Genomic DNA, 24,858 nt, shown 5'->3' on the forward strand with positions numbered 1-24,858 from the left:
AGTGAACGATCAATCTCCATTCCGCTTTCTTCACACAGACGCTCATGTGGGAGAGGGGGCATGAGAGGAAAAGGATGGTGCGAGGAATCAAGGACATGAAAACAGATGCACGAGTGCTAGAACGGGTGATGGCTGGATCTCAAAGGCCTGGAGTGCCACACAGTCCATCCCGTTGTATGTACTCCCGAGAGAAAGGTCGTTTCGAGAAGCCAAGGAATCCCGTTTAGTAGTGCGTATCAGGACTGAGATGCTAGCAGGGGATCAATCCCATTGGGGGTGAGTGGCCCCCTGTGAGACAGGACTCCCCATAAGCTTTTCCTGCGCATTCCATGCTGCAAGGAGGTCTACTGGCTTACATCTAATCGCACGCAGCTCAGAGCCAAAGAGAGCACGACCAAAGAGAACACTAGAAAACGCAGGAGATCCGACAAAGTGGAAGCCTACGAAAAGAAAAACGCGTTCCTTCGCAGAGAGTCCGGAACCGAGCACGCCGCTGTGCAGTTTTCCGGTGCCTGCCGACAGAGCAGCGCACGCCCAAGATCCGCGCGGATGCCAGAAGGGAGGAATATTCGAGCAGGCGTTCCAGGGGTTCATAGTGGTAGTGTAAAGCTTGAGCTGAGAATTTCAGCGTGAGTTTGACCCGGGATCACGCGGTTTCAGCATGTTGCTTCTGACGTTGGAATGGCGCGCCTGGCTGCTATTCGCCTTGTCGGTCTGTGGGTCTTAGGCTGGAACGAGTGCAAGATTACGTTTTTTTTCAACTGAAGGCGGGAAACCCTACCCTTACGCTTTCTCCGTTCTGCTCTCGTTTCGTCCTTCTTCCTCTCCTGCGCTTTGACCCTTCTTTCGTCACATTCAGACCTGAATGGCGACCGACCGGCCAAGAGTTGGACAGGTCCTAATGCCGACTCGTCTCCTCACAGGCTTCGTTACACGGGAACACCCGCCAGGAACCCTTCGCCTCTCTTGCTCCCGCGAGTCGATTTTGCGCCTTCTTGGTTTTCGTCTGCGTGCAGGTCACGTGATTGGACTGTTTGGCGTACCTCCGGCACTGATCACGGAACTGCAAAATCCATCGCGAGTCTTGGAGGCACACACCTTCTTGCAAACGGAAGATGCGACCCGCCCACCCTCCCAGTCCACTGAGGCCTTGCTGGGTGTCTCCGGGCCGGTCCAGTGTCTCCCCGTGGGAACTACAGTGGTTTGGAGACTCGGGAAGAACAACTACCCTGTCTACGTCAAGGACAGTCTTGTGAACACCAATAGAGAATTCGACTACGGCAGCTTTAGGTACAGGCACACACTACGGCGCTTACGACTGCTTCCCGGCTAAAAACCCAGTTTCTCTGAAAGCACTTCTCTTTTCGCCGTTAGTATGATCTTAGACTAAAACCCATGTTCGACCGCGACGCCTGAGTGGAGCTTTTCCACCGTCGGGTCGCACTCACCTTTGCCAAGGACGTTGCTGCAGAAAGGAAACGCCGAGTCGTTCCTTTTGCCTCCGTCAACTCACTCTTCGTTCTGGGCCTTCATTCCATAGTCGGGACGCCAGTGTCAGATGCGCCTTCGCGCTTTCACTGGACACGTATATTTTCATCACTGGTTGCGGGTGTGTTGGCCACGGGGACATAGAACAGAGTACCAAGTTTCTTGCCTGGAATCTTGTTAAGCTCCGTACAGGTGTAGGTAAAAGGTATGTTGGAGACGCCTCCCTGGGTGTTTCACTGCCTAGTCATTGTCTACTGTTCCAGATATCAAGGAATGTGCGCGTAACCTAACTACAACGCTGTAGGCCGAAGACGCCGATCACTTGGTACAGTTAACTGTGTAGCAGGGAGTGTGGTCTGATATTTTGCTCAGCCATTCCACTCGGCTGGTTCGAGCTGTGGGAGTCCTGAACCCCCCAAATGAAGTTCAGCTTCATGCTCCTTTTGCTCGTTGTGCTGCGAGCGTGTGAGCGCCGTTCTGCGTGTGTCAGTAGCTATTCGCTGCAAACGTCGTCACGATTTCCAGAGGACGCAAACTCCGCTATCAAAATCGTGTGTATGGTTCTGTTGTTTCTTCATCTAGGCAGCGAATGGAGGAGACTTCGTGAATGGCGTTGACTTCTTGTCAATGTGAGAAAGGGAGCTTCCGAGACGGAGCTCACCATCCTTCATGTTCACGGGACCTCCGCATTTTGGCCTGAAACTGGAGGTTCGTGCTGGTGTGAGTATTCCTTTCTGTCTTGCGCTCCCTTGGGTTGTCAGACAACTGGCTTGGGAGGTCAAAGCCGGGGTTGAGTACGTCCTTTTCGCGTACACGTTTAAGGACCCCGGCGTTTACGTCTTCGCCTCGAGTCAGGATCCGAAGCAGTTCTCCATTCTCCGCTTCCTCGATGAGAAGTTGAAGTGCAGAGAGAGTGCAACGTCGCCGCGGCGACGCACCCGCGAGAGTCTCGCTGCTGTCGGTATTCGCCTAGCTCCGGACATCTACGAGGCGGCGGACTGGGGATCATTGCTGAGGCTTCTCATTGCTGCTGTGGTCCTGATTGCCCTGCTTCTTCTCCTCGGCTGGGCTTTGAAGGCGCACGGACTGGAGCTCGACGTTGAAGACGCCGCGTTCGTGCCGTACAGACAGTAAGGAACGAACGCTAAGAGTCCACAGCGCCTTCCTGCGGCGCGGCTTCTGCTCATCCTCTGCGGACTTGGGTGCAGGCAACTCGGCGGTTCCACGCAGGTCCAAAACGCCACAGGAACCAAGATGCGCACGAACGCGGAAGAGGCTGCTCGTTTGCTGGCAGACAATCTTGGGAGGACCTCGGGAACGCAGTAGAAAGGGCATAAACCAAGTTGTTTGCTGCCTGCGTTGGCGGGTTTCCATTTTGAAGGCATCGCAGTGCTTTGTTCGTTTCCGACACTATCGGGGCTTCCGGGAACGCGAGACAAGCTGACGAGTTTTTGACGAAATAGAACCTGTTGAACACCATGTCCAAGGGAGCTGAGCGGACACAAGTTAAGATGGAAATTGGTGTAGAAATGAAGGCGACTGAGAGCAGGCATCAACGGAGAAGAGTTCAACATGGTGGATCGCGCAGAGAAACTAGGACCAGTCGATTGCTACGTATTACGATGAGAGAGATAAATCAAACTGGCTCTCTTGGAGGATGTCGCGAAACGCAAAACGCTGTTGAACGTCTCAAGCCTGTAGGATATTCTAACACGAAGGCGGCGGCCTGCTCCTGAAACAATCCCTGAGGGCTACATTCCGGACCTAAAATACTGTTCTGGTATTATTTACTCCATTGAATCCACACGTTTAAAGTTTGTGATTTTTGAACACTGCTTCGGCTTCGTTCTGGCCTTGACTGCTTGCAGACGCCACTTATTCTTCCAGCTGCCGGGCCTTCTCCGCCCTCAGAAGGGATCTGTCGGCTTCGAGGCGGAGGAAGCGCACAAAGAGAGAGCACGAGAAGGCGCTCTCCAACTGCTGAAGGATGTGGACCCGCGAATTGTGACAGGAAGCTTGGCAATGATTTCCAAAACGTCCGAGTACGTGACGCAGCTCGCGCAGATGCTCCGGGAGAAACGCGCAGAGACGGAGACAGAACTGCGCACGCTCATGCAGAAGATGAGCACGGAAATAATGAAAGAGTTCGGGGACTTTTTCTCAAACCAGGTATGTCTTTGAGTCCGGAAGCGCAACATGCTTCTCGATGCAATAGACGAAAGAAGCTATCGAATTGAAGACTACCCGTGTGCCCGAAGGAACGAGGAAAAATGAATCTATCACAATCTTCCTTTGTATCCATCTATCGGAATCCATATAAAATGTATATTGTATACACGTGTATATGTATGTACGCATTTTCACAGTGAATGCGTGAGTGTAAGTATGCCTTTTCGCGTACATGAGGAACACAATGCGCACCAGTTACACAGACGCAAACGCGTTCACGGATGCCGAGATGCCCGACTGCTACCTCAGGCTTGGATGGCGTCGGACACACAGAATCAAGAATGCGTGGAGCAAATTCTGAAGTATCTTCGCATGCCGAGGAGACTGCTTGTCCAGGAGATGGCTAAGGCGCAGGAAGCTCGAGAGGCCGTGAGGGTGAATTGTCTCGGCACTTCCGTTCTAAGTCGCAAGGGTGGAAGCAATGCTTGTCACTCTTCTCTTTCGTTACGGCTACTGAATAACTTTCCACGTTGTCGAGTGACGCGCTGCTGACCTCAGTACAGACATACCACGCATGTCCGTAGAGGGAGGGTACAATGTCCATCCTCTACCACGACCGAAGTCAGATCAGATGCATTGGGTTCCCAAAACAGCAGCGAATGGTCCCGGGCAAAAGATCCCCATAGTTCTTGAAAGCGCGACTTCCGAACCGCCGAGATAGACTGGTGGTGCAACCGGGGCAGGGAATCGAGCTTGTGCCACAGCGTGACGGGCGGTGCTTTTTTGAGACGAGTTTGCCTGCGTCCATTTTCATGTATCGTTCCCTCAAAAGCCGGATGCTGTGCCTGCACTCGACGTACATGAAAGAAGTGACAAACGTCGTTCCCTGTTTGCGTGAGAGACCCCAGGACTCTCGTTTCTTGGCCACAAGACTCCCGTATACGCTTCTGTTTCACCTGACGTCTTTTTGCGACAGGACCGTCTGATTTTCACCTTCCCCCTCCTTTTCTACCTGGCCTAGTAGCGTTCAACTTGTTGCACTGCTGTCCTACACCCTGCAGGTCTCTTGAGGTTGACGATTGCCGCTGCATTTTTCTCAGGAAGTTGACGCCCTTGAGACTGGTGAACCAAAGAGCGTGGAAGCGACGCGACGCCGGAGCACATTTCTGCCCGTCGCAGAAGAGACGCCGGAACGGGTCCTCGACCTTCAAGCGAAGGTGAGGTCGATAAGAAGCCTGAAGCGCATGCGGGAAACGATTGTCTTCTCAGTCTGCAAGAGTGTGTGTTTCTCCGCAATGCACATGTTGGGGTTTCAAGGACAGACCCACCTGTATGTACGACTGTCAGCAAAGTGGATGTGAAATAGCTTCTTCGAGGTCCTCGGGTACTGAAATCCAGCATTTCTCGCTGTCTCACGCAGTGCAGGGATAGGTGTAGTACATGGATATGCGATACCACGCCTTCAAACGACGAGAGAAAACTCTGTGCATGTAAAACTCTGTGTTGAGGCGGTAGCCGAACGACAACGCAGAGTCGTACATGATCCGCTTTGCAATTTCAAGCTGCTAGCGAATGCGAGCCTCCCTTTAAGAGTGGCTGATTCGATGCATGCAACGCTATGGCTTGGGGTTTGCCCGAGGGAAAGACGACGCGTTTTTCTGAACGAGAAATGGCCCAGGAGAAGATTCGAAATCGAGATGCGCACACGTTCTGTAGAGTTTCTGTGTGCGTCTGTCGCCCTGTGCAAGTATGCATGCCCGTCCTTAGGGTGCTCTCCTTGTTGATTATAAGAAATGCTGAAGCTACCTCAAAAGCACAAAATAAAAATATAGCTTCCCTGGGTAGCACCCCGCTTGGCTCATCTGTTCTCACAGGGCGCCAGCGTCTCATGTTTAGGCCGTCATATGCTGCGGCTGTCCCCTTGTTGTTTATTTTGTATCGAATCAAACATGCATGTAGTACACATTTCTGGATATTGCATCGCCATGCAATAGTGGACTTTTTCATGACCTGTTTGCGTGCAATGTACAGCCGAAAGTGGCCAGCGCTACACTGTGTCTTTCTCTGGAACTGTCTGCTTTCTCGTCTTTACTGATTTACCAGTTTGGAAGCTTCCTCGGATCCTTTTTGCGTGAAAGCCTTCAAGATGCAAGCAACATGCTCAGCACTCTGTGTGCGACTCTCTGGCAGCAGGTAAGGCGTTCACACCCTGGTCGGTCTTTGCTCCATCTTGGCGACCCGTTTGTTGCTATACGTCTACGCGAAAATATGTAACGAACTATTTCTGCTTCGCAGGACAGGTGATAACCATTTGACCTGACGTCGATTTTGTACTGTAACCGAGCTTCATTCGAGCTCTCATTTGCACGCAGAGATCGAGGTCTAGATTCAGGACATACCTGGGTTCGTCCTACAAAGTTGCCACCTCAACCGTGCGGCTCTGCTGCAGTAGAACATGAATCCGAAATGCTTGCCTGCGTCGTCCGCGCTACGGCTCGGCTTTGGACGTTGAACTATCCCCCAGATCAAACTTGTATTTTTTCGCGGCCAATTCGTGAGATCCTCGGCGTGATCCGGGATCCCTTTCGACTCTGTCGCCTTGCTTTCCTTTTCATTGTCTCAGCGTTACTCCGAGGCCAGCAATCTGAGGAGCTTTCTGAGGTCGCGCGACAGCTCTCTTGCCTCAGCTGTGAACGAAATTCTCTCCTGCCACGTGACTCTGCAAGGTGCCGTGAGGAGAGGAGAAAAGACGGCCGTTCGCGCGTGTGCGAACATGGACGCGACGCTCTTTGCAGTTGTGAAGGTAGGCGATTCGGCAAACATGTCCGAGAAAAGAACCGAACTGTGAGACAAATGGTTCCACTTCCTGCACAAGACCCAGTGGCCACACATGCACCAAGGAAGTCACCGGAACCGTGGGGTGTCGCGAGACTCGGGCTCCTCGCCCACATGGCTCGAAGCCGTGCGAGACGGTGGTGCACAAAGGCAGCTGAGAACCGTTTATTGAACAGAGACTCTCCGGGGTAAGCTGGGACCGTTCTCGGCATCGACAGGGTCTCGAGTGGGTTGGCGGGTGCCCCATAAAGGCTCAGAGGGAACTTGAAGAACAGAGAAGATATGAAAACGCAGAGAGAATCCGAAACGTCGAAGAAACTCGACACCGCCGAAAGGGAACTCGAGACGCTCAAGTAAATCCTAGACTATTTCCCTATATCTTTGGCTGTGTGAGTGGAGAAGCCGCCTTCACCGTGATCCGCTGGGCGGCCGTGAAGCTGGGACGAAGCGCCACACGTCGGAGGCTCTGTAGATATCCACGAGCGGCGCGGATGGCAAAAAAGGAACGTTTCAAAGGAGACAAGTGGTTAGGCGGGCAGTTACCGTCCAACACACATGGCCGAGTATCGAACGCACATATGCACAGTCTTGTCGAGGTCGTAAGCAGGCGCCCGACTGGTGCATCTGAAGACGGCCGTGTATCCAACGTTTCGTATGGAGAAACGTTCAGCAACCTCCTTCCTTTTCAATTGCTTTCCAGGAGGCGAACACAAAACTTGTCGCAGCTTCAGCGAGAGAACGCGAACTCGATCAGGCAGCCCTTCAGACGGTCGCTTCGCTTCTCCGAGGTTGGGTACAGCAGCAGACTGCCGCAATCGAAGAAAAGGCAAACGTAAGTGAACGTTAGAGACAGGCTTCACGAAATGTGACTCTGCACAAGAGAAACAGCCGGGCAAAGCTTCTGAGGTTGCGTGCTAGAGCACCCGAAGGGAAAACCGAGAGATAGAGAGAGAATCGACACCTGGGAGGTAGAGGCGCGTCTGCCGGTCTTTCGTCTGTCGCTTTGAAGACGGTGACCGGACACGAGCAGCCGTCGCGCCAACGTGCATGATTGCTGGAGTTCAATTTCCTACGGAACGTCTAGGACATCCACATCTACCTCGTTCTTGTGTCTCCCTGTAGAAACGAGAGGGGAGGAAACTTCTATCAGGCAGGCTCTAATCCTCTGCAGAGCTGGACAGGGATGTGACAATCGTAATCAAGACATTTGATGTATGAATATAAATCGCGCGTGCTTGACTCACCTGCTCTTCGTCTTCCTGTCATTCGTCCTCGTTGCTTTTCTCTCTTTTCTTCGAACTATTTTCACTCCCTGTTTCTCGCCTTCTCTCTCCCTCTCCTTTCCTATCTGTCCCGCCATACTCAAATGCACCCGACCCATGGGTGCCCTCACACACTTCTCTACGCATGCAAGTATAAGTATATGTATCTATGTATATACATATATATATATATATATTTCTGTACGGTCCCAGTTATTTGTCGACAATGGAGTGCTTTCCCGTCGAACTGACAAAACTACACGTGCTTCGTCCTTGGACGAGCATAACATCTCACAGGTTCCATTAAGCATGGGGAGAGTATAGCGAAGTTGTTATTCGGACTTCGTTTTGGCAGAACGCGCGGACTGCTGCCATTCACGATCTGTCGACTTCCCACGAAAGGGAGAGAAGATGCTTGATGGAGTTGATGGAGGCCAAGCGAGTCGCTCTGCTTGAAGCGCTTTCGGAGAGGTGAGAGACAGCGGATTGGACCTCGTTTCTCGCTTGGTGCCTCTCCTGTTCGATGGCCACGGTGAAGGAAAAGGCTGGTCGCCTCTGCGTTTGAAGAAGCTTCGTACTATTTGGCTGTGCAGTGTGACCGTTGTCTGCCCCTTCCTTTTCACACGTTCCCTATCTGGCGTTTGTGCTTTATGCGTGGTCCCGAGCCGACCTTACATCGTGTAGCGGTGTACGTCCTCCAAGGTCGACAGCGCGAATGTTTCTGACCTGGCGGTGTATGTACACCTCGTGCGACTGGTCTCGGCCTTGCCTCTCGCTCGGTCTGCGCGGCCGCTGCATGCTTTTGGCTGTTCAAGTTGTGGCCGTGTACGGTGGACAGAGTAGCTCTTTCATCTGTCTTTGGGGGGAACTCAGCAATCCCCCAATGCCTTCTCCGGACGCAATGCGCCAATGCTTTCGGCTGGCGGCGGCGGTGGAGCTCGACCAATCGACGCGGAAAACGCATGCGTTCGATCTACCTGTGACTGATACGTGTTCCAGGCAAGACGCCGAGGTGAAGGCCACAGAAGAAAGACTCCGGTGGGAGTACGAAACAGAAACGGGGCACAGTGCTCAAGACAGCAACGGCTCGCTTCGAGACATGCTGGAACTGGTAATAAAGGATTGCCTCCCCCCTTCACCCTCAAGATGTGTATCCACGTGTGTGTGCAAAGAGCCAAGGACAGCTGCGCGCCTGTCTCTCAAGCGAGAAAATGTACACCAGGAGGTCTGAGGGAGTGGGGTGTGGCGTTTCAAGCAGACGAGCCTGTGCCGCTTCTGGGAGGAACTGCCTTCAAGGCTGCACAGATGAGAACTCGAGGGGGCATTAGGGTGACCAGAGGACGACTCTCAGAGTCTAGTTATATTTGCTCTGAGCTACATCGATGAGAACACGCAAGATCATCGAACATAGTGGTCTGCTCCTGAAAACGTACAACCAAAGGACTCCTCAAGTGGAGAAAATCTGAGCGGAAGAAAACGACGAATTAGAGGCGAGTGTGGTCAGAACCATCGGACTGGAAGGATTAATTTTCTGAGTGGCATTGCTTGTCAAGTTCCCGTGAGTTTGCTGAAGTGTAAGCCGGAACTCGAGTGCGGCAGACCAAACTTAGAAGTATTCACATGTATTGAATGAGAGAGAAAACGTCTACCGCTCCGGTCACACAATTGTCGGTTCGTGTGAACCGTGAAGTCTATCCTGTTGATGCAGTCGAACTCTGCAGTACCTCAAACTCGAACCCCGTGCTCACGCATAAGCACCTCTCTTTCGCGTTCGTGCACCGCGGAGTTTCGGTGTCCTTGCATGCGTTATCCCAGGAACTCGGACATCTGCGCGCCTCACAGGCGGAGAAGACACGCGCAACTTCTGAGCAACTCGCTGAGCTCGTCGAAGCTCGTTTCCAGGCACTACTCCATCGTCAGGCGAAGGAAAAAGAGAAAGAGGAATTGCAAGTGGACGAACACAAACACTGCCTTCTATTTGAAGTTTTTGCGGCCACTCAGGCCACTCGGACTCTCTCAGAGCAAGCGTCCCAACGCCACATTCAGAGAATGCTGGTAAACGGGGGGCGCAGACGGGCCAGCTAACAGTGAAGGCGCATTGAAAACAGGACCGACGACAGGCCGCAGAAAACGTTGAATTTAGTTCTGTAGCTGCTTCTGTAGAGGCCACACGCTTGGTCCTCGTACAAGCGAATCCAGACTTAGGCCGAGGAGAAATAAAAGAGAGTCAGGTTCGACTTGATTTTTGACAAACACGGACGTGGTTGGAGATGCGTGTGTGCGTTTTCGGTGCGACTGCTCTGCATGGACGCTGTAGTCGCGCGCGGACTTACTTCGTCTTTCCTGAGACTGTTCAAGATGCACAGGACAAGTAAAGGAAGCTTTAGCGTCACTCGGAGTGCCTTCGCATGGCGCGTTTGAATCTCACTTTCATCCTCACGTTTTTACTCGGGACAGGAGAGCATCACGCGTTGACACCGACTGAAGGACCTCACGGAAACACTTGCGCGAGGCAGAGAGGAGCGTCTCCATTCGATTGTGTCGTCGAACTCGTAAGTATGTGCTGAAGTTCGGTGCTTGATTTGTCGGCCTGATGACGCTAAAAAGCCTGTACGTTGTGATGCGAACGATCAGGCTGAGGAATCCGTGGATCCCGAGTATTCGAAATCTGTTGGAAGCTTCGGACGCGTCCTCAGGGTGAGGACGCGCTTTGTTTCAAGCGCCTTCACGTAGCCATTTTTTGTTCGCGATGCTTCAAGAAGGTTGATACTCTTTCATAAATAATTCACTGCAGTGACCAATGTCATTGGAAACCGTTCTTCACTTTGAGGTACATCAGCAGTCAGGTTCTCGACATGTTGTACACGAACAGATGTGCACATACACAAACACACGCCTTTCGTAATTATGTTTATGTGCTATGATTTGTGATGTGCATCCTGATGTCGATACACAAGAACAGGTCAGCTTGCGTACATGGAAATAAATATAGACATATTTTCATGGATACACAAACGGCTGTTTGTACACAAGTATCGACACTGTTCACTTTGTCGGTGGAGTGTCAGAACTCGAATTCGCTGCAGCGCACCTTCACCTGCCTGCCACCTCGAGATTCCGAGTCGTTGAGCAACCTTTCAAGATTCAGTTCTCTCTGGTTTCCCCAGGCAAATCTGGCGGGAGCCTTAAGAGTCTCAAATGCGGAAACTGAGTCCGGCTTCGATCGCTCTCGCCAGCTGATTCGTAAGAAAGTTCGAGAACTCATTGAGACGGCAGAGGCGAAACTCACTGTCAAGGACGAACGCGAATTCTCGGCAATGAAGGACAAATACAAAGCAGGCTTGAAGAAGTGCCTCAGTGCAGGAGATGCGGGCCTCAACCGAGTCATTTCGAGCCTTGAACGGTACGGAAAATCCGGTGACACGCGCTTCGGCTTATAGTCGAAGAATCGCCTCAGACAAAGAGACCGGAAGACGTAACAGAAGTGGGGCGGGAAAGTCGCCAGAAGGGTGTCAGCACTGACCTCGAGGAGGAACACGCTGAATGACTTCGTGGACAACAGCCACGCTCGAATAGTTACGGACAAGACGCACAAGTCAGCAACGAGGACGAGGTGAAAGAGCGCAAAGCGAGGGATTCAAGCAAGAACCTAAGCAGACAGCACGACTAGGAACGCGCTAGTTAGGCGAGAGTTTAGGAAGCTAAAGCACCTGATTTACACAGAGATAACATCTGTACGTGATGGAATAATTACAGTATGTGGTCTAATATGAGCTTTGTGTGCTTAATGGCGGCCTCCCAAGACCTAGTGCGATTTCCTCTTCTGCTTCTCTACTTCTATTACTAGGGAGCTCGTTTGGTCTGATCCAACGAGCGCAGTGAGCTGGGGAAAGCGTTGGAAAGCACCGATAAACACGAATAATAATCCCAGAAGACATTGTCCTCATGATGCTCGTTGTGCCATCTCGTGTAGCATGAAAGCCACTTTCTTCCTGTGTCTCTCCCTCTTCGTTTCGCATTCGGGGAACAAGATCCTCTTGAAGTGTACAGACTCCCAGGAGGAGAATCGCAGCGAGTCATCTCTCCAGAGTCCTTTTCGTGGCGTCTTTTCTCTGCGCAGTTGTGTGCGTGTCGCTTCCTCTTGTTTTTCCACGCAGCGGAGAAAGAAGGATACCACTTGAAAGCAAACGAAGCAGTCGTCTGTCTCTGACTGTATCTTCATGCGATGCTTGTGCAAATCGATCAAGCTGTGTTATTTAGACACGATAAAGAAGGACGGTCCATGTAGACAGGAGAAAGAACGACGAGACTGAGAAGGGAAAAACATCTCTCGTTTATTGTGTCTTGCTGCGATGGTGCCTTTCTCGAATCGTTTTATCCTTTTGTCTCAACACTGTATGTCTCTTCCACGTAGAGCTGAAGATGCGGAAGTGGAGGCAGAGCGGAGACTCGAACTTTTTATTCGAGACCAGCTGATTCTTGGGGAACGTGCGAAACTTGACCGCGGCGTTGACGAAGACATGCGGCGATTCGAACGAGCTCTCACGCGTGAAGAAAGTCACGAGGTACTGCGAAGAAGCCGGAGAAGAATCTGATGAGCTTCCAGAGTTTCGTTTCCGAAAGCAGTGGTCTCCAACTCTGTTATCTGCCACAAGCAGTCCAGCCGGGTGCAGGTGACCCGCAGTCACAAAGCACTTGGTTGTCTGTCTCGAACAACCTCTCAGGGGTGGAGGGAGACAGAAGCAACAGGAAGAACACACTTCCCTCCTGGCAGCTCGTATGATCTCCACGTGCGACCGGCCATGTGATCTGTGTAGGGTACCGGGACATTAGATCGCACCTGCGATGTATGAAATATATATATATATATATATATATACATATTGATTGTAGAGTAGCGGCTTACACGGCGCTTTCTGCTGAACACAAACGTTGGTGACGAACTAGACAGAGTCAAAAACAAAAACCGCGCATAAGGTGCTTTTCCCCGGTGGAGAAGTGGGCAGTCAACGATCGCCGAACCCACACACCCTTGATTGAGAAGACGCAGAACTAACTTGCGGGCTGTTTTTGTCTTTCACCAAGTATTTCTTGTTTAGGCAAAGCTTCTCGCTCTTTAGCAAATAGGTAAAGTATCAGATTCACCAGACGACCTGGCTCTCTGCTTTCTATCGCGACTTGACTAATTGGCCTTGGAGCTTGCCATGTCTTGCTCATCTCGTTGCATACATTCCACAGGAAGAGGTTGTTTCCGAAAACCTAGGGGACGCCTGAAGCAACTAGAGAGACAAGCATTACCTCCACGACACCTGTTGTACCTCCTAGAGTAAATGGAACAACTGCTCCAGGGGAACATGGTGTCTGAGTTTTTTCTTTCGATTAACAGAGGGAGGCCGACGAGACAGCCCGGGCGGTGTGGCGCGACCAGCTGACGATGGAAAGAAAGAGGCTTGTCGATGCGGCAGAGAGAAGTCTGGATAGCAGACGCCGGGTCCTGGAGGCTATCGTGGCGGAGCACGAAAAACAGCGAGAAAAACAGAGAGGACGACAAAAAAGAATGGTAAACACTGGTACCTTCCAGACAATCAGTCTGCACCTGATTTGATTAAAAGATTGCATGCAGTTTTGGGCTGCTCATGAATACGTAAAACATGCACGTTTTCGAATCCGGCTGCTAGCAGGCACCGCCCTGTCAGGTCCTTTGCACTGCGTCCTCGTGACGCAAGTTAGGCCACAGATGGGATCAGATACCCACCGGTCTAAACAGAAGAGCGGGCGGGGGCTCTCAGGCGGTGCAGTTCGCCAAAGCTGAGGCAACGTCGACCTATCCACTTGTGTGAAAGCAGTCTTGTGTCAAGAAGCCGAGGCACATCGCTGTGTGTGTACGCATGCGCACATAGAAAAAACGCGCAATACAGGCAGTTACACGTGTGAGAAAAGAGATGGAGAGACAGGGGTGGACAGGTCTTGTCATGTGACCACGTGCATTTCTGGATTTGCCGCGTCTGTGTATGCGCTTCTTGTGCGCATTCTTTGCGCTTCTCTGACGTCATGACTCCCGCATTCTCTCGCTCATCTGTGGCTTTCCGTTGCCTTCAATCACCACTTGCTGTCTCGCTTGCAGGAGGCGGAGAAGAGGCGCTTGACGGAAATGTATTTGATTCGACGAATGACATTCATTACGACTGAACTCTGGACCTGTCTGAAGGCCACAAAACAGCTGGAGGCGCAGGGAGCTTCGCTCACTGAGGATTCGTTTCCGCGTCTGAGGATCGGGAGTTCTCTGAAGGAACGCGTATCTGCACTCAAGGCTTGGCACGGCGAGGGGAACGCTCTCGACGAAGATTTGAGTCAAAGGATGCACGGCTGGAAACAGCAAGCAGAGAGACAACGACAAACACGCGAAACGAGTCTCACTGTTCTTCTCGGAAGCGAGGTCGAAAGCGAGCAGGAGAAGGCGAAGGCAGCGGGAGAGGAAGAAACGTTCGCAGTTGAAATGCAAGACAAATCTATACCGTTTCCTCTCAGAACGTGAGCGCGGGACCACCAGTCCTTGTGGTAGCCTTCGTCCTGAGAGAGTTCCGGGCGTTGGCCTTTGAATTTTGTTCACCATTCACTTCGGAGGCATGCAACCAAAGTGCGACGCTAGCGCTTCACACCAAACGGACGCAAATAGCTGCAAGACGGGACCCGAACATGTTGGGTGAGGAGTGCAGCCCAGACGGCTACGTCTGAGCTGCTGAAGATCGCGCGAGAGGTCCGCCGACACCCGCGGAGACATGTTGAGTTCTCAAAGGCAGTCAGGTGTGTGTGTCTCTGTGCATTCGCTCGACACTCGCCTTTGTATGCAGTCCCGAAGAGCTGGGGTTCACCAAAGAACCTACGGATCTGGAAATCGAAAGTCAGAGGCTCCAGGAAAAGTTGAAAGCTGCAGTTCAAAGTGCGCTCGAGGACAAGGAACATCTCATCGGGGGTAAGAAACAGTTCAGCCGCCTTCTCTCCGAAACGCGGCGACACATTCGTCCTTCATCATCGTATTTCGCCCCAGCGAAGACATTCGTCAAACTCCCCAGAAGTCACAACACCGGAATAAGGGTACCAGACGCATTCTGCTCTCGATGAAACGGACAGTCGGAGGTGTGGAAGAGCCGGTTGTTCTTGATGCTTTGCTTCTCCATCTATCTTGTGGTCTTCTGATTTCGAAAACCTCCTGCCGAACGCCTCGCTCTTCCGGCCTTCAGACAACAGCTGTGAACGATGTCCTACGAATCCGCGACCCTCCTCGCTCTCCTTTTCCGGCAACTCACGCCCTGCATGTACCCACAAGACTCTCTCGACATTGCTTTTCTGATGAAGATTTCTTCTTGATGTGGTGTCTCCTCGGACGCACGGCTTCGGTCGGTGCATTGTCGCCCGACCGCTCTGTGAAAACGAATGTGAACTTTTTCAATCAAAAACGTCTTGGCTCTGCGCACGAGAAGAAAAAGGACGGGAGGTTTGGAGTCGTTTGCGAGTGGGCTGACTGGTGCAAAGAAAGTACGTTTTCCTCCGTGCAAAGCTGGCATTGTGAACAACAAATCCTAGGTCCGCCACGCGTTGAAAGTGCCACAGTGTAAGTCGATGTTGTCTCTGTGCAGAGGGTCCGTGACCCAAAACTGCGTACTTCAAACAGAATAAACAGAGACACTGTAGGACCTGGGATACTGAATACATGGCTGCAGTTGGAGGATACAGGCACCCACCTTTTTCACGATTGCTGCACACGCTGTACGCCACCACCTCACTGGACTGCTCAACGAATCCTTGTTTCGATGTGAACCCTGCCGACGCAGAGATTCAGCGGCAGCAGCAGGAAGTGGAAATGCGTCTGTGTGAAGAGACGAAGATGCGACAGGAAGCGTGGACACAGAAACTGCAGACGAGAGAACGTCTGTATGAGGAAGACGGATTAGAGGTGAGAAAGTCTGTTCACCACACGCTTCTCGTTTTCTCAGATGCCTCTCCTTTAGTGACGCTCCCATCTGCCTGTCATGTCGGCCGCTCCCCTATGGCCGTTCCTGTGGACCCCCTGAGCTCCTGCCTGCATATAAACACACAAATAGTTATATCTATATATATGCACACACATGCGCATAAACATTTAAATATATATATTTATATATGTGGACACACAAATATCAACATTCATATATATATATATATATATATATATAATTTGTTCCATATATATATATATATATATGTATCTATGTTCGGAGTTAGTTCAATGCATCCACGTAAGTTCAAGTTCTCCTCTTGGCGGAACTACTTGTTTCGTTGAATTCTTGGTCAGTGCACGGATCCTTCCACCACTGTGAACGCGTTGCATGCTGTGTGTGAGATGAGGGGTGACCTGTCAGGTGACAGGTGCCTGCCAGCCTTTTGTGTTTTTGGTGCAGGCGGTGAGAGCAAGACATCTTGAAGAGCTGACGGCGTTCGAGCAACTGCGGAGTGAAGAAATGGCCTTTGCGCTGTGTCAAGCAAAGGCGGACTACATGCACCGTCACCCTCGGTAGGCACAGATCCTCTTGGCACTCAAACGAATATGCCACGACCTTGACCCATCTGTCTCCTCTCTGTGTCTCTGTGACGCCCCATGAAAAGACCTAGAGATGCAAGCAGTTGACTTCGTCCACCTCAATGTTATCTCATATAACAGGGAGAGGCAACAGCTGCACAGACACTAGTGTGATCGGACCACCGTACAGCGTGTACCCACGTCTGAGACAAGGTTACTCATATAAGCCGAGACACAGGAAACTATAATAGGAGTCTAGATTTGTAACACACCCACAGAATACCAGGTAAACCTCTGATGTTGCTCTGGTTCCCGCTGTACCTCCTCCTGAAGGAACAGAAGAACGAGACAGAGGACAGATTTTTCTTCTGGAATATGTGGTGCATGCAGTTCTCTTTTGCGCCACTGCTGGTCAGCAGCAGAGGGCGGTGGGTGCGTACAGACCTACGTGCATATGAAGGATATGTTTGTTTGTCCTTTCTACGTTTGAGAAGTGACTTCCTGACAGAGATACACTTCCGCGTTCCGTGAGCCCCTGACAGCGACGTCCACTTGAGAGGCGTGTGTGTCCAAGTACAGTGAAACGTCACCTCTGCATCATGCAGGTGCTTTCTTGCTTTTCGACACAGTCCCGCCATGAATCATCCTGCGTGACTGGCTGACCCTGATAGTGGTTTTTCTGCATGTCCCTCTCATTCAGAGATGATGCTGCTTCTGAAGAAGACCAGCGAAGATATTGGGTGAGGACATGCAACGGAACTCGAGTCCGATACGTTCCGCGCTTCCTCTCAAACGTACTCTCCCTGCAGAGGCACTGAATCAGAGAGCGCGACTGATGACCAGACACAAACGATCGGAGAGGGCGAGCGATGCATGAGCAGTGCCGTACCTCGCTGCCAGTCTTTGCTCCCCGGAAAGTCAGCTTCTAACACTGACAAACGGGGATCAACACAGATGCACAGATTGACACCATTTCGCTTGTTAGATGTCGAAGGCCAGCAAATGCACAAGATGGAGCTGAAGGGTTTCTAAACGCTACAGTGGCACATGTAATGCCTTGTAATGCAAATGCCACTACATCTGAGAAACCCAAAATGTAGGCAGGAATCCTGTTGTACAATGCGTAAGACGGAGGCTACATTCAGTTAGTATCTCATCGGGGTAGTGTGTGCCTGGTGAGTTTCTGCATGATTGTGATTAATGGGAGCGCAGTCGTCTAGGACCTGTGGCATCTTTCTGCCCTGATTGTGTCGTTCACAGCCAGGCAGAGTAATCTTATTTTAGCTCTGTACTTGAAAAGGAAACCAAACAGAGTATAAACTTGAAACCACTTTTGGTCAAGTATCATTGTTGACTCAATACAGTCAAAGCGCGTAAAACTAAACTAGTCAGTGGTAACGTGGTATCCAAATAAGCCACGATTCATATATATATATATATATATATATATATATATTTGAAACTTGGTTGTCGTACATCCACATGCATACAGCAGAAAACTACTAACGCATATATATATATATATATATATATATATATATATACATAGGGCAAAAACGTGAATACCGGTGGGGTATTGAACTCCTGCACTTTCAGCTATCTTAAGCAAGCGGTTTTGACTTGAGTGTCTTTCCAGGAAGGGCTGCAGGCGGAACTTTCCAATGTGCGGCAAGAGGTAGGGAAAAAACATCATGGAGAATGTGATACTGTGCCTTTGCTACTGAAAATGATTTTCACATCAAGACTGACTGGGTGCAGGTGGTCCGCGGTCCAGAACTGTATACGCGGTGAGCTAAATATATACAATGACTTGACAAGCACTACCGTGTCTTGGTTCTTATCCACCTCATGGTTCCTGCACATGGTAGACGAGTCTCGGACGTTCTCAGGTTTTCGACCTTTTCTTCAACGCTGAGTACATTGTTTTGAAAAGCCAGGCGACAGACAGATCGGTATAGACCATGCATTCTCTCATAGTCGAGCTCGGAACTTCTTAGAGAGTGTTTCCGTCTTTCCATCGTCTTTCACGATGACATGCTTTCCATTGTGTCAGCTCTTCATTACCCTGTTCCTTGAGACCGGGGAGATTCCCGGCACATTGCTCAAACCATTGTTGAAGGATTTCGCTGAATTGCCATCTTTGATTCGCTCTAGACGCATGCATCGACGGATCTATCTTCATTTAAATGCACCACGCCTCGAATGCTGACATGACTAGTACCATCGTACCTCCCGATCACGGAAACCACACCATTCTGAGCTGGTTGGATCTGGGGCTCCATGTTCCGAGTTACCTCCGCCCGGGGTGAATGCTTTACACGAAGCAGCGTAATTGCCGCATTTTATCGATGTGCACATCGCCTTTTTGTAGCATGGTTCGCACCTGAGAATTGTGTAACACAGATCCAACAAAGGGAGGGTTTATCGGTCGCTCGATTTGGAGAAACCACGAGCCTCGAGTGACAGTGGAGACCCAAACGCACGCCTTGTCTCTGAGCTTGTCTGAAAATAACAGAAATGCATGAAGCATCACTGGAAGCGACTCGTTCAGAAATGTATGACCGACTATCAAATTGGCTGCACACCATCAGGCCCGCGACGGCATACTCAATGATTTCATGGGATCACCTCGATATAACACCAGTTGAACGACCAGAGCCACAAACGAATCTGCTGCAGGGGCACCAGGGCAGACGCAGTTGTGTCAGAGAAGAAGCGAAAGACTCGTAGACGTATTTTCATCTCTTTCCTCGCCTGGAGATTTGTAACGTTCCGTACTCGTGGCGGCAAACGCCAAGCTGGGGACTTCGACTAGCGCCGGCGCACATTGTTCAATTCGCCTGTCCTTGCTTCACCTGTTGGCTGTGCAGCTGAAGGAAAAGCATGAATTCACTCTGAAGAAACTGAAGGAGAAGCACGCCTCGGAGTTGGGTCATGGCCCTGAAGAACTGTCGACTTCGCCGCAGAGAGAAGACGGCATTGCAGAAATGCGCGAGACGGCACAAAGACTGGAGAGAGAAGCTGCAGCAGAAGACGAGGTGAGGGAAGACGGATTACGGCGTCTACATTTCCATCTCGACTCTCTGCGTTTGGATGACTGAGTCATGCGTCACACACGCGCAGCTATGTGCATGTCTCCGACCTTCGGTTTTTGCAGGTTTGCCCGGCACTCTCGGTCTCGCCAACGATGCATGCCGAAGCTGAGATGTTGTCTTCTGTAGAGCGAAATCTGTGTCAAGTGACGCGCAGGGAACTCAGTGCCCTTTTCCTTTTCTTTCTCCACAGTCTCTGTGTTCTCGAGAGTAAACAGCCAATAGAATTGAGGAAGACAGTCTCTAACACAGCGAAACGACGTCTGCACTTTTCCGTCTCGTTTGCGGTTCCCATGATTGAGTGTCTCTGAGGAACACTGATCTTTGTGGCACCCGGATCTGTGCAAACGGTCGCCTTTCTGGGGGCTGAAGGGTTCTCCGCTCTTCTCTTTTGTTATTCTCTGCTTTTCTTTGTTTCGTTGGGGTGCGAGTCGCCCGCCGCGGTCACCAAAAGTCTCAGGAGAGACGCTTGTTTTTTTCGTGCATCGCCTTTGTTTTCCTTCGCACGTGGCAGTGGCTTAAGCAGGTCCTGGAACGGCTGAGACACTCCCGACCCATCAGCAAATCTTTGACGGACGCGGACTCCGTTTCTGTGTCTTGTCTGTTCTGTATAACATGCATGTTGCTTGCTCGGCGCCCACCTCGCTCCCTTACACTTCCAGAGCACATGACACTGTCAGTGTGAATTCGCTTCGAGGACGTACTCAAGTGCTCCGACTGCATGCAGTGCCGCCTCAGGCGTCTGTGATAGGTATTGCGTGTCTCCGGAGAACTTAGACCCGGGTTCCTTTCCTTCGTTCCTGTCTTCGTGAGCATGGTACAGCCACACGCTCTACGTCTCTGAAGCCGTGAACTGGCTTCCCGTTTCTCTCAGCTCCGACAGGAGCTCGTGCAGCTGTTTTCCTGTCTCCGTCTACTTTGCCTTTGCCCCCCAATCCACAGGAGAGGCGGCGACGACGCCAAGAGGTGGCAGACGAGAATCGGCGCAGGTTCCAGGCGACGCTAGAGAAGAAGGAGAAGGAGCTCGAGGCAGAAATGAAGAGGAAAGAAGACGCCCTTCAGTCCGATCTTGCGGAACAAGAGGAGACGCTGCGGCGTCGGGCAGAGGAGAGAGACGCGCAGAGGAAGCGAGTTGCGGAGGAGAAGGCGCGGAGACTGAAACAGAGCCTGTTGGTGGGCAAGCAGTCGCAGCGAGAGCTGGAAAGCGTGGAGCAGACGCTGCGAAAGTTCCACGAGGAAAAAGCGGCGCTCGAGAACGCCCTCGATGAGGAGGCGAGGCGGCAGGGTGACGCAGTCGTCGCCAGAGTGTCGCGAAAAAAGCTGGAAAGAAGGAGGAAGGACCGCGAAAGAAGAGATGCAGAGAAAAAACGGTTCTTCGCGAAGCAAGAAGAAATCTCAAAGATACTCAGAGAAAGGGTACGCATGCACGACGTGGCTGCGCGTTCGAAGAAAATCGTCGCGGGAAACGCGTCGAGGCCGAACGGGCGATCTCGGACGGAAGCACGACCGTGATCGCTGAGAGGCGACGGCCCGTTTTCTCTGGAGAAGCGGAGAAGCGCCCATACCGGGCATTTGGTTACAACGTAGCCGCCACACCAGTTGCTTAGAAAAAGAGTCTTTTTCGTTTAAAACAAAACACATCGTACACGTGATGCATTCAGCATTTCTACTGAAAGCAACAAACAGGACAGCACCAACGCACACACACAGAGTGGCGTGCTCTCAGATACTTGGTAGCTCTGATACCAGCAACTGTTTTCACTGAATAGGACGCCAGTTGTGAGGTACAAACATGGAACGTCTTAGCATTTCTGATATTATTTGCCACCTAGGATACTGAATCGGACTCTTGTTACGACTGCACCATACGTTGGATACTTGGAGGATACTGCGTATCCGATGGAGCAGTCACAGAAGACGATTCGAGGTCCTGCATCTTTTCTTGACTTGTTTCTTACGCTCCTCGACCCTGTTACCCCAGAGCAAGAACACGTTTCTTTCTTGGAAATACGTTGAAAAGAAGTAAAGGGGGAAAGGGGGAGCTAGCACAGGTTTTAGTCGAAGGACGGTTCCGGGACAGAGTTAGACGGCGGATTGCAGATCCTCATTTACAGCGCGTCCACCACAAATGTGTGACGTAGTTAATCTCTGCATTCAGTCAATTTTCTGCAGTCTACTTAAGAGCGTGGGGTCGCCCACTGAAACCTGTTCAACCACGTGGCCTGAACTGCAGTGCACCGTTTTGACATTCTTGTCACTTCTGCCGCGGGTTCCCAGAGCTGATTTCCGCTGCCTGCAACTGGAGTTAGTTCACGTCAGTACTTAGAAATAAGTCAACGTCTAGCTCTTCTGTGTTGCATGCAGGAACGGCAGAAAGAGTTGGCGGCTGCTCGCGCAAAGCAAGCAGCCAAGGAAAGAGAGGAGGAATTGAAGAGAAGGTTTGTCTCGCCACCAAATTCTGCCTAGCCTTGAGACACTCGGAAAAGCGGAGGTTTTCAAGCGCACCTGTGAAATGAATGCCGTCGGGTTGTCGAGTGGCACGTCAGGTGTTGCATCCACGTATGTTTGGAATGCATATACATATATATATATATATTCGTATATGTACATATACATATACGATAATATATATCTCTATACATGTATGTACATAGGTGTGCATGTATGCGTGTCAATATACGTATGTGCATACATGAGTCCATACGTACGGATAGAAACTGAAATCGGTATCCGTGTATGTATATCTATCTATATATTTAAACACGCCTGGCTGTGAATTGCTGCCTCAGGGTGTGCATGGGCTACAGGGACGTTTAAGGCAAACGTCGCTTATATATCTGTGTCTTTATTGTCTGTCGCATTGCCTACACCCTGTATGAGAGACCCGACCCCGCCGCATAGCTGTTTTGCATCTTTGCCCGCCTCTGTAGTGCTTCGACGTGAAACACAAGAGCGGGGACGTATGGCACTGTTGATAGATTTCCTTCGGTTGCCCGAGAAGACCGGAAGCGTGTCTACCGCCTGCTCTGCTGCTACCTGCGCGTGCGTCTTCGGTTCTTCTGTCCGAAAATGCAGAGAGCAGCGTGCGAAGGAGCTGCAAGAAGAGCAGCAGTGGCTACCTCTTGTACGACAGCTCGCTGCCGAGGAACAGGCTGCGGGCCTTTTTGACTCGCTCGACGAGAGTGGACGACCTACAGAATGTAAGAAGCAGACCGCGAGCTTCTCTGTCGTGGCGCCACTAGGTTCTGTGTTCGCAACGCAAAGTGACTGATCACGGGATGCGTTTCAATGGCGACTTACTGCAGACCCTAGCGGTCAAAGCGGAGGGATCAGAGAAAGGGGACTGACAGACAGAAAGGTCTAGGCAAGCAGGGACTAAAGGGTCACAGAGGATCGGGGCCGCGAAATCGTGGAGCGGAAAAGCTCCTCTGCGTTGCGAGGAAAACGCTCTTTCGAGTGGCTAGTTGCTCGCGACCATGTGCAGAACCACCACTCGTGCTGTTTTTAGCGAAATATGTGGAGCCAGCGCACTCGAACTGCGCAGCCGCCGTTGTGTGAGGAAGCTGAGTAGCAGCGCCGAACAGGGATCTATTTGCTTTTCTGAAGCAGAGTTGCCAAGACACACGCTCTCCAAAGTCGAACCCAGTGGGGTCCGTCAGTGAGGTTTTGTCGAAATCCACTTCCGAAATGCACACATTGCCCTCTGATGTTCCTCAGGGAAGAGTTCCGTTATGAAGAGCATCGTGGAGGCGAACGCGACGCTGCGCCGCACAGAGCCCTTCGTTAAGATTTTCTTGTCTCAGCTTCGGGCATCGGAACGACTCATGAGTCTGTTGTCAAAACCTGGGAAAGAAGCCTCGAGAGTCACCAAAAAACTCGATGCAGTTGAGGTGCAGAAGAAAACTGAAGAAGACGACAGTTCCAGTGGCAGCAGCGACACCAGCAGTGAAAGTGACACTAGCAGTAGCGACGCCAGCAGTAGCAGCGAAGGAGAAAGTACCGGAAGCAGTGACAGTGGTAGCAGCAGTGACAGTGAAAGTGGTAGTAGCAGCAGTGAAAGTAGAAGCAACAAAAGCAGCGTCAGCGAAAGCAGCCGCAGTAGCAGTGAGAGTGCCAGCAGCAGCAGCAGTAGCAGTGAGAATGACAGCCGTAGCAGTGAGAGTGCCAGCAGCAGTAGCAGTGAGAGTGCCAGCAGCAGTGGGAGGGATAACAGCAAGAGCAGCAGTAATGAGAGTGATAGTAGCAAGAGCAGGCAGGATAGGAGCAAAGGTGGTAGTCGCAGGAATTCAAGTAGAAGCCGAAATGGCTCGAGTACTAGCTCCAGCAGTAGCAGCGAGAGTTTAACTTCGAGCTCCGGATCGAGTTCGACTTCGAGTTTAACTGAGAGATCAGGGGACAACGAAATGGACCAGGTTAAGAGGGAGCCGGACGGCGACGGTGGCAAAAGTTCCAGTAGAGAGAGCGAGAGCGAAGACAGCGAGACAGAAGCTAGGGAGAAACCCGGTGATGGTAGTGCAACAAAAGAGAAACAGTCAGAATCTGGAAGCTCTTCCAGCGAGGAGTCTGCTTCGGCCTCAAAAAAAATATCTGCCTCGGCAGTCAACAAGCAGCGAAACTCTTCATCGAAACAAACAGGTGTTTCTAATTCAAGCAGTAGCGACGATTCGGCGACCTCCTCACCTTTGTCCAATGCAGGGTCTTCCAGAAGAAAGTCCGGATCCAACTCCCAGTCACCCTCGGGTTCTAGTAGCGACGGGGAGTGAAGGACAGAAGGCATATGTTTCGCAGTCTAGATGGCTTTGCAGAGCAGCTGATACTGTTATATTCAGCAGCATGCGTTAGATTCGAGAATGGTATGTGCTGAGATACGGACAGACAACGAACCGTTTTTGTGGTTGCTGTACACCATCGCACCAGTAGACGGATGAGGATAGCTAAGGCTGTCGAAGGTCAGTATCCTACGACATCGAATTGAAGACAGAAACGAATTCCCAAGTTGGTAGAGAAGCGAGACATTCGACGCCGTGCCGGATTAAAGTTCTGTCGTATTGACATTCGTGAGTACTCAGTCTTTCTAAAGCCTGATGTACGTACGCATAAAAACAAGCGCACGATGAATTGGCGATTCACAGTGCCACTTCCCCGCACAAACATACTTTTCGATTTCAGTAGAAAGCCTCGAAACCGACCCATGTCTTGTCGTTTTCGCTGGCGAGGTCTGTGTCCGTTTTTTGTCATCCCCAGAGTAATTTCTACACAAACACACAAAAGGTGAAAAGTTTGTTTTCTGGTACAAGCTGACCGTCACAGGTTAAATGTACTTTTCCGAGCGCCTCCCTTGCGTGTTTCGTGAGAGCTCATATTTTCAACACACCGATAAAATACGCTAAGCACCACGCCCGGAATCGACGCACAGATATGCTGAGTTTTCTCGAAACCTTGCTAGCGAAACGAC

General features: G+C 51.2%; 1 protein-coding gene across 1 annotated transcript; it reads left to right on the forward strand.

Annotated features, from left to right (window-relative positions):
- Positions 1 to 106: 106 nt before the first annotated feature.
- TGME49_207880 (hypothetical protein) lies at positions 107 to 24,166 on the forward strand (the record flags this gene model as incomplete). Its single annotated transcript, XM_018779400.1, has 25 exons — positions 107 to 2,618; positions 3,357 to 3,657; positions 3,967 to 4,086; positions 4,758 to 4,874; positions 5,761 to 5,850; positions 6,281 to 6,460; positions 7,193 to 7,324; positions 8,110 to 8,225; positions 8,754 to 8,865; positions 9,570 to 9,809; positions 10,389 to 10,451; positions 10,922 to 11,157; positions 12,169 to 12,319; positions 13,141 to 13,314; positions 13,879 to 14,285; positions 14,606 to 14,727; positions 15,587 to 15,708; positions 16,193 to 16,305; positions 17,012 to 17,051; positions 17,948 to 17,986; positions 19,182 to 19,349; positions 20,346 to 20,819; positions 21,768 to 21,841; positions 22,479 to 22,603; positions 23,121 to 24,166. Exons 1-25 carry the CDS (start codon positions 2,158 to 2,160, stop codon positions 24,164 to 24,166), a joined length of 5,223 nt encoding a protein of 1,740 aa, XP_018638505.1. The 5' UTR covers positions 107 to 2,157.
- Between the last annotated feature and the right edge of the window lie 692 nt (positions 24,167 to 24,858).

The sequence above is a fragment of the Toxoplasma gondii genome, chromosome Ib (assembly GCF_000006565.2).
Source record: "Toxoplasma gondii ME49 chromosome Ib, whole genome shotgun sequence".
Taxonomy (NCBI): Eukaryota; Apicomplexa; class Conoidasida; order Eucoccidiorida; family Sarcocystidae; genus Toxoplasma; species Toxoplasma gondii.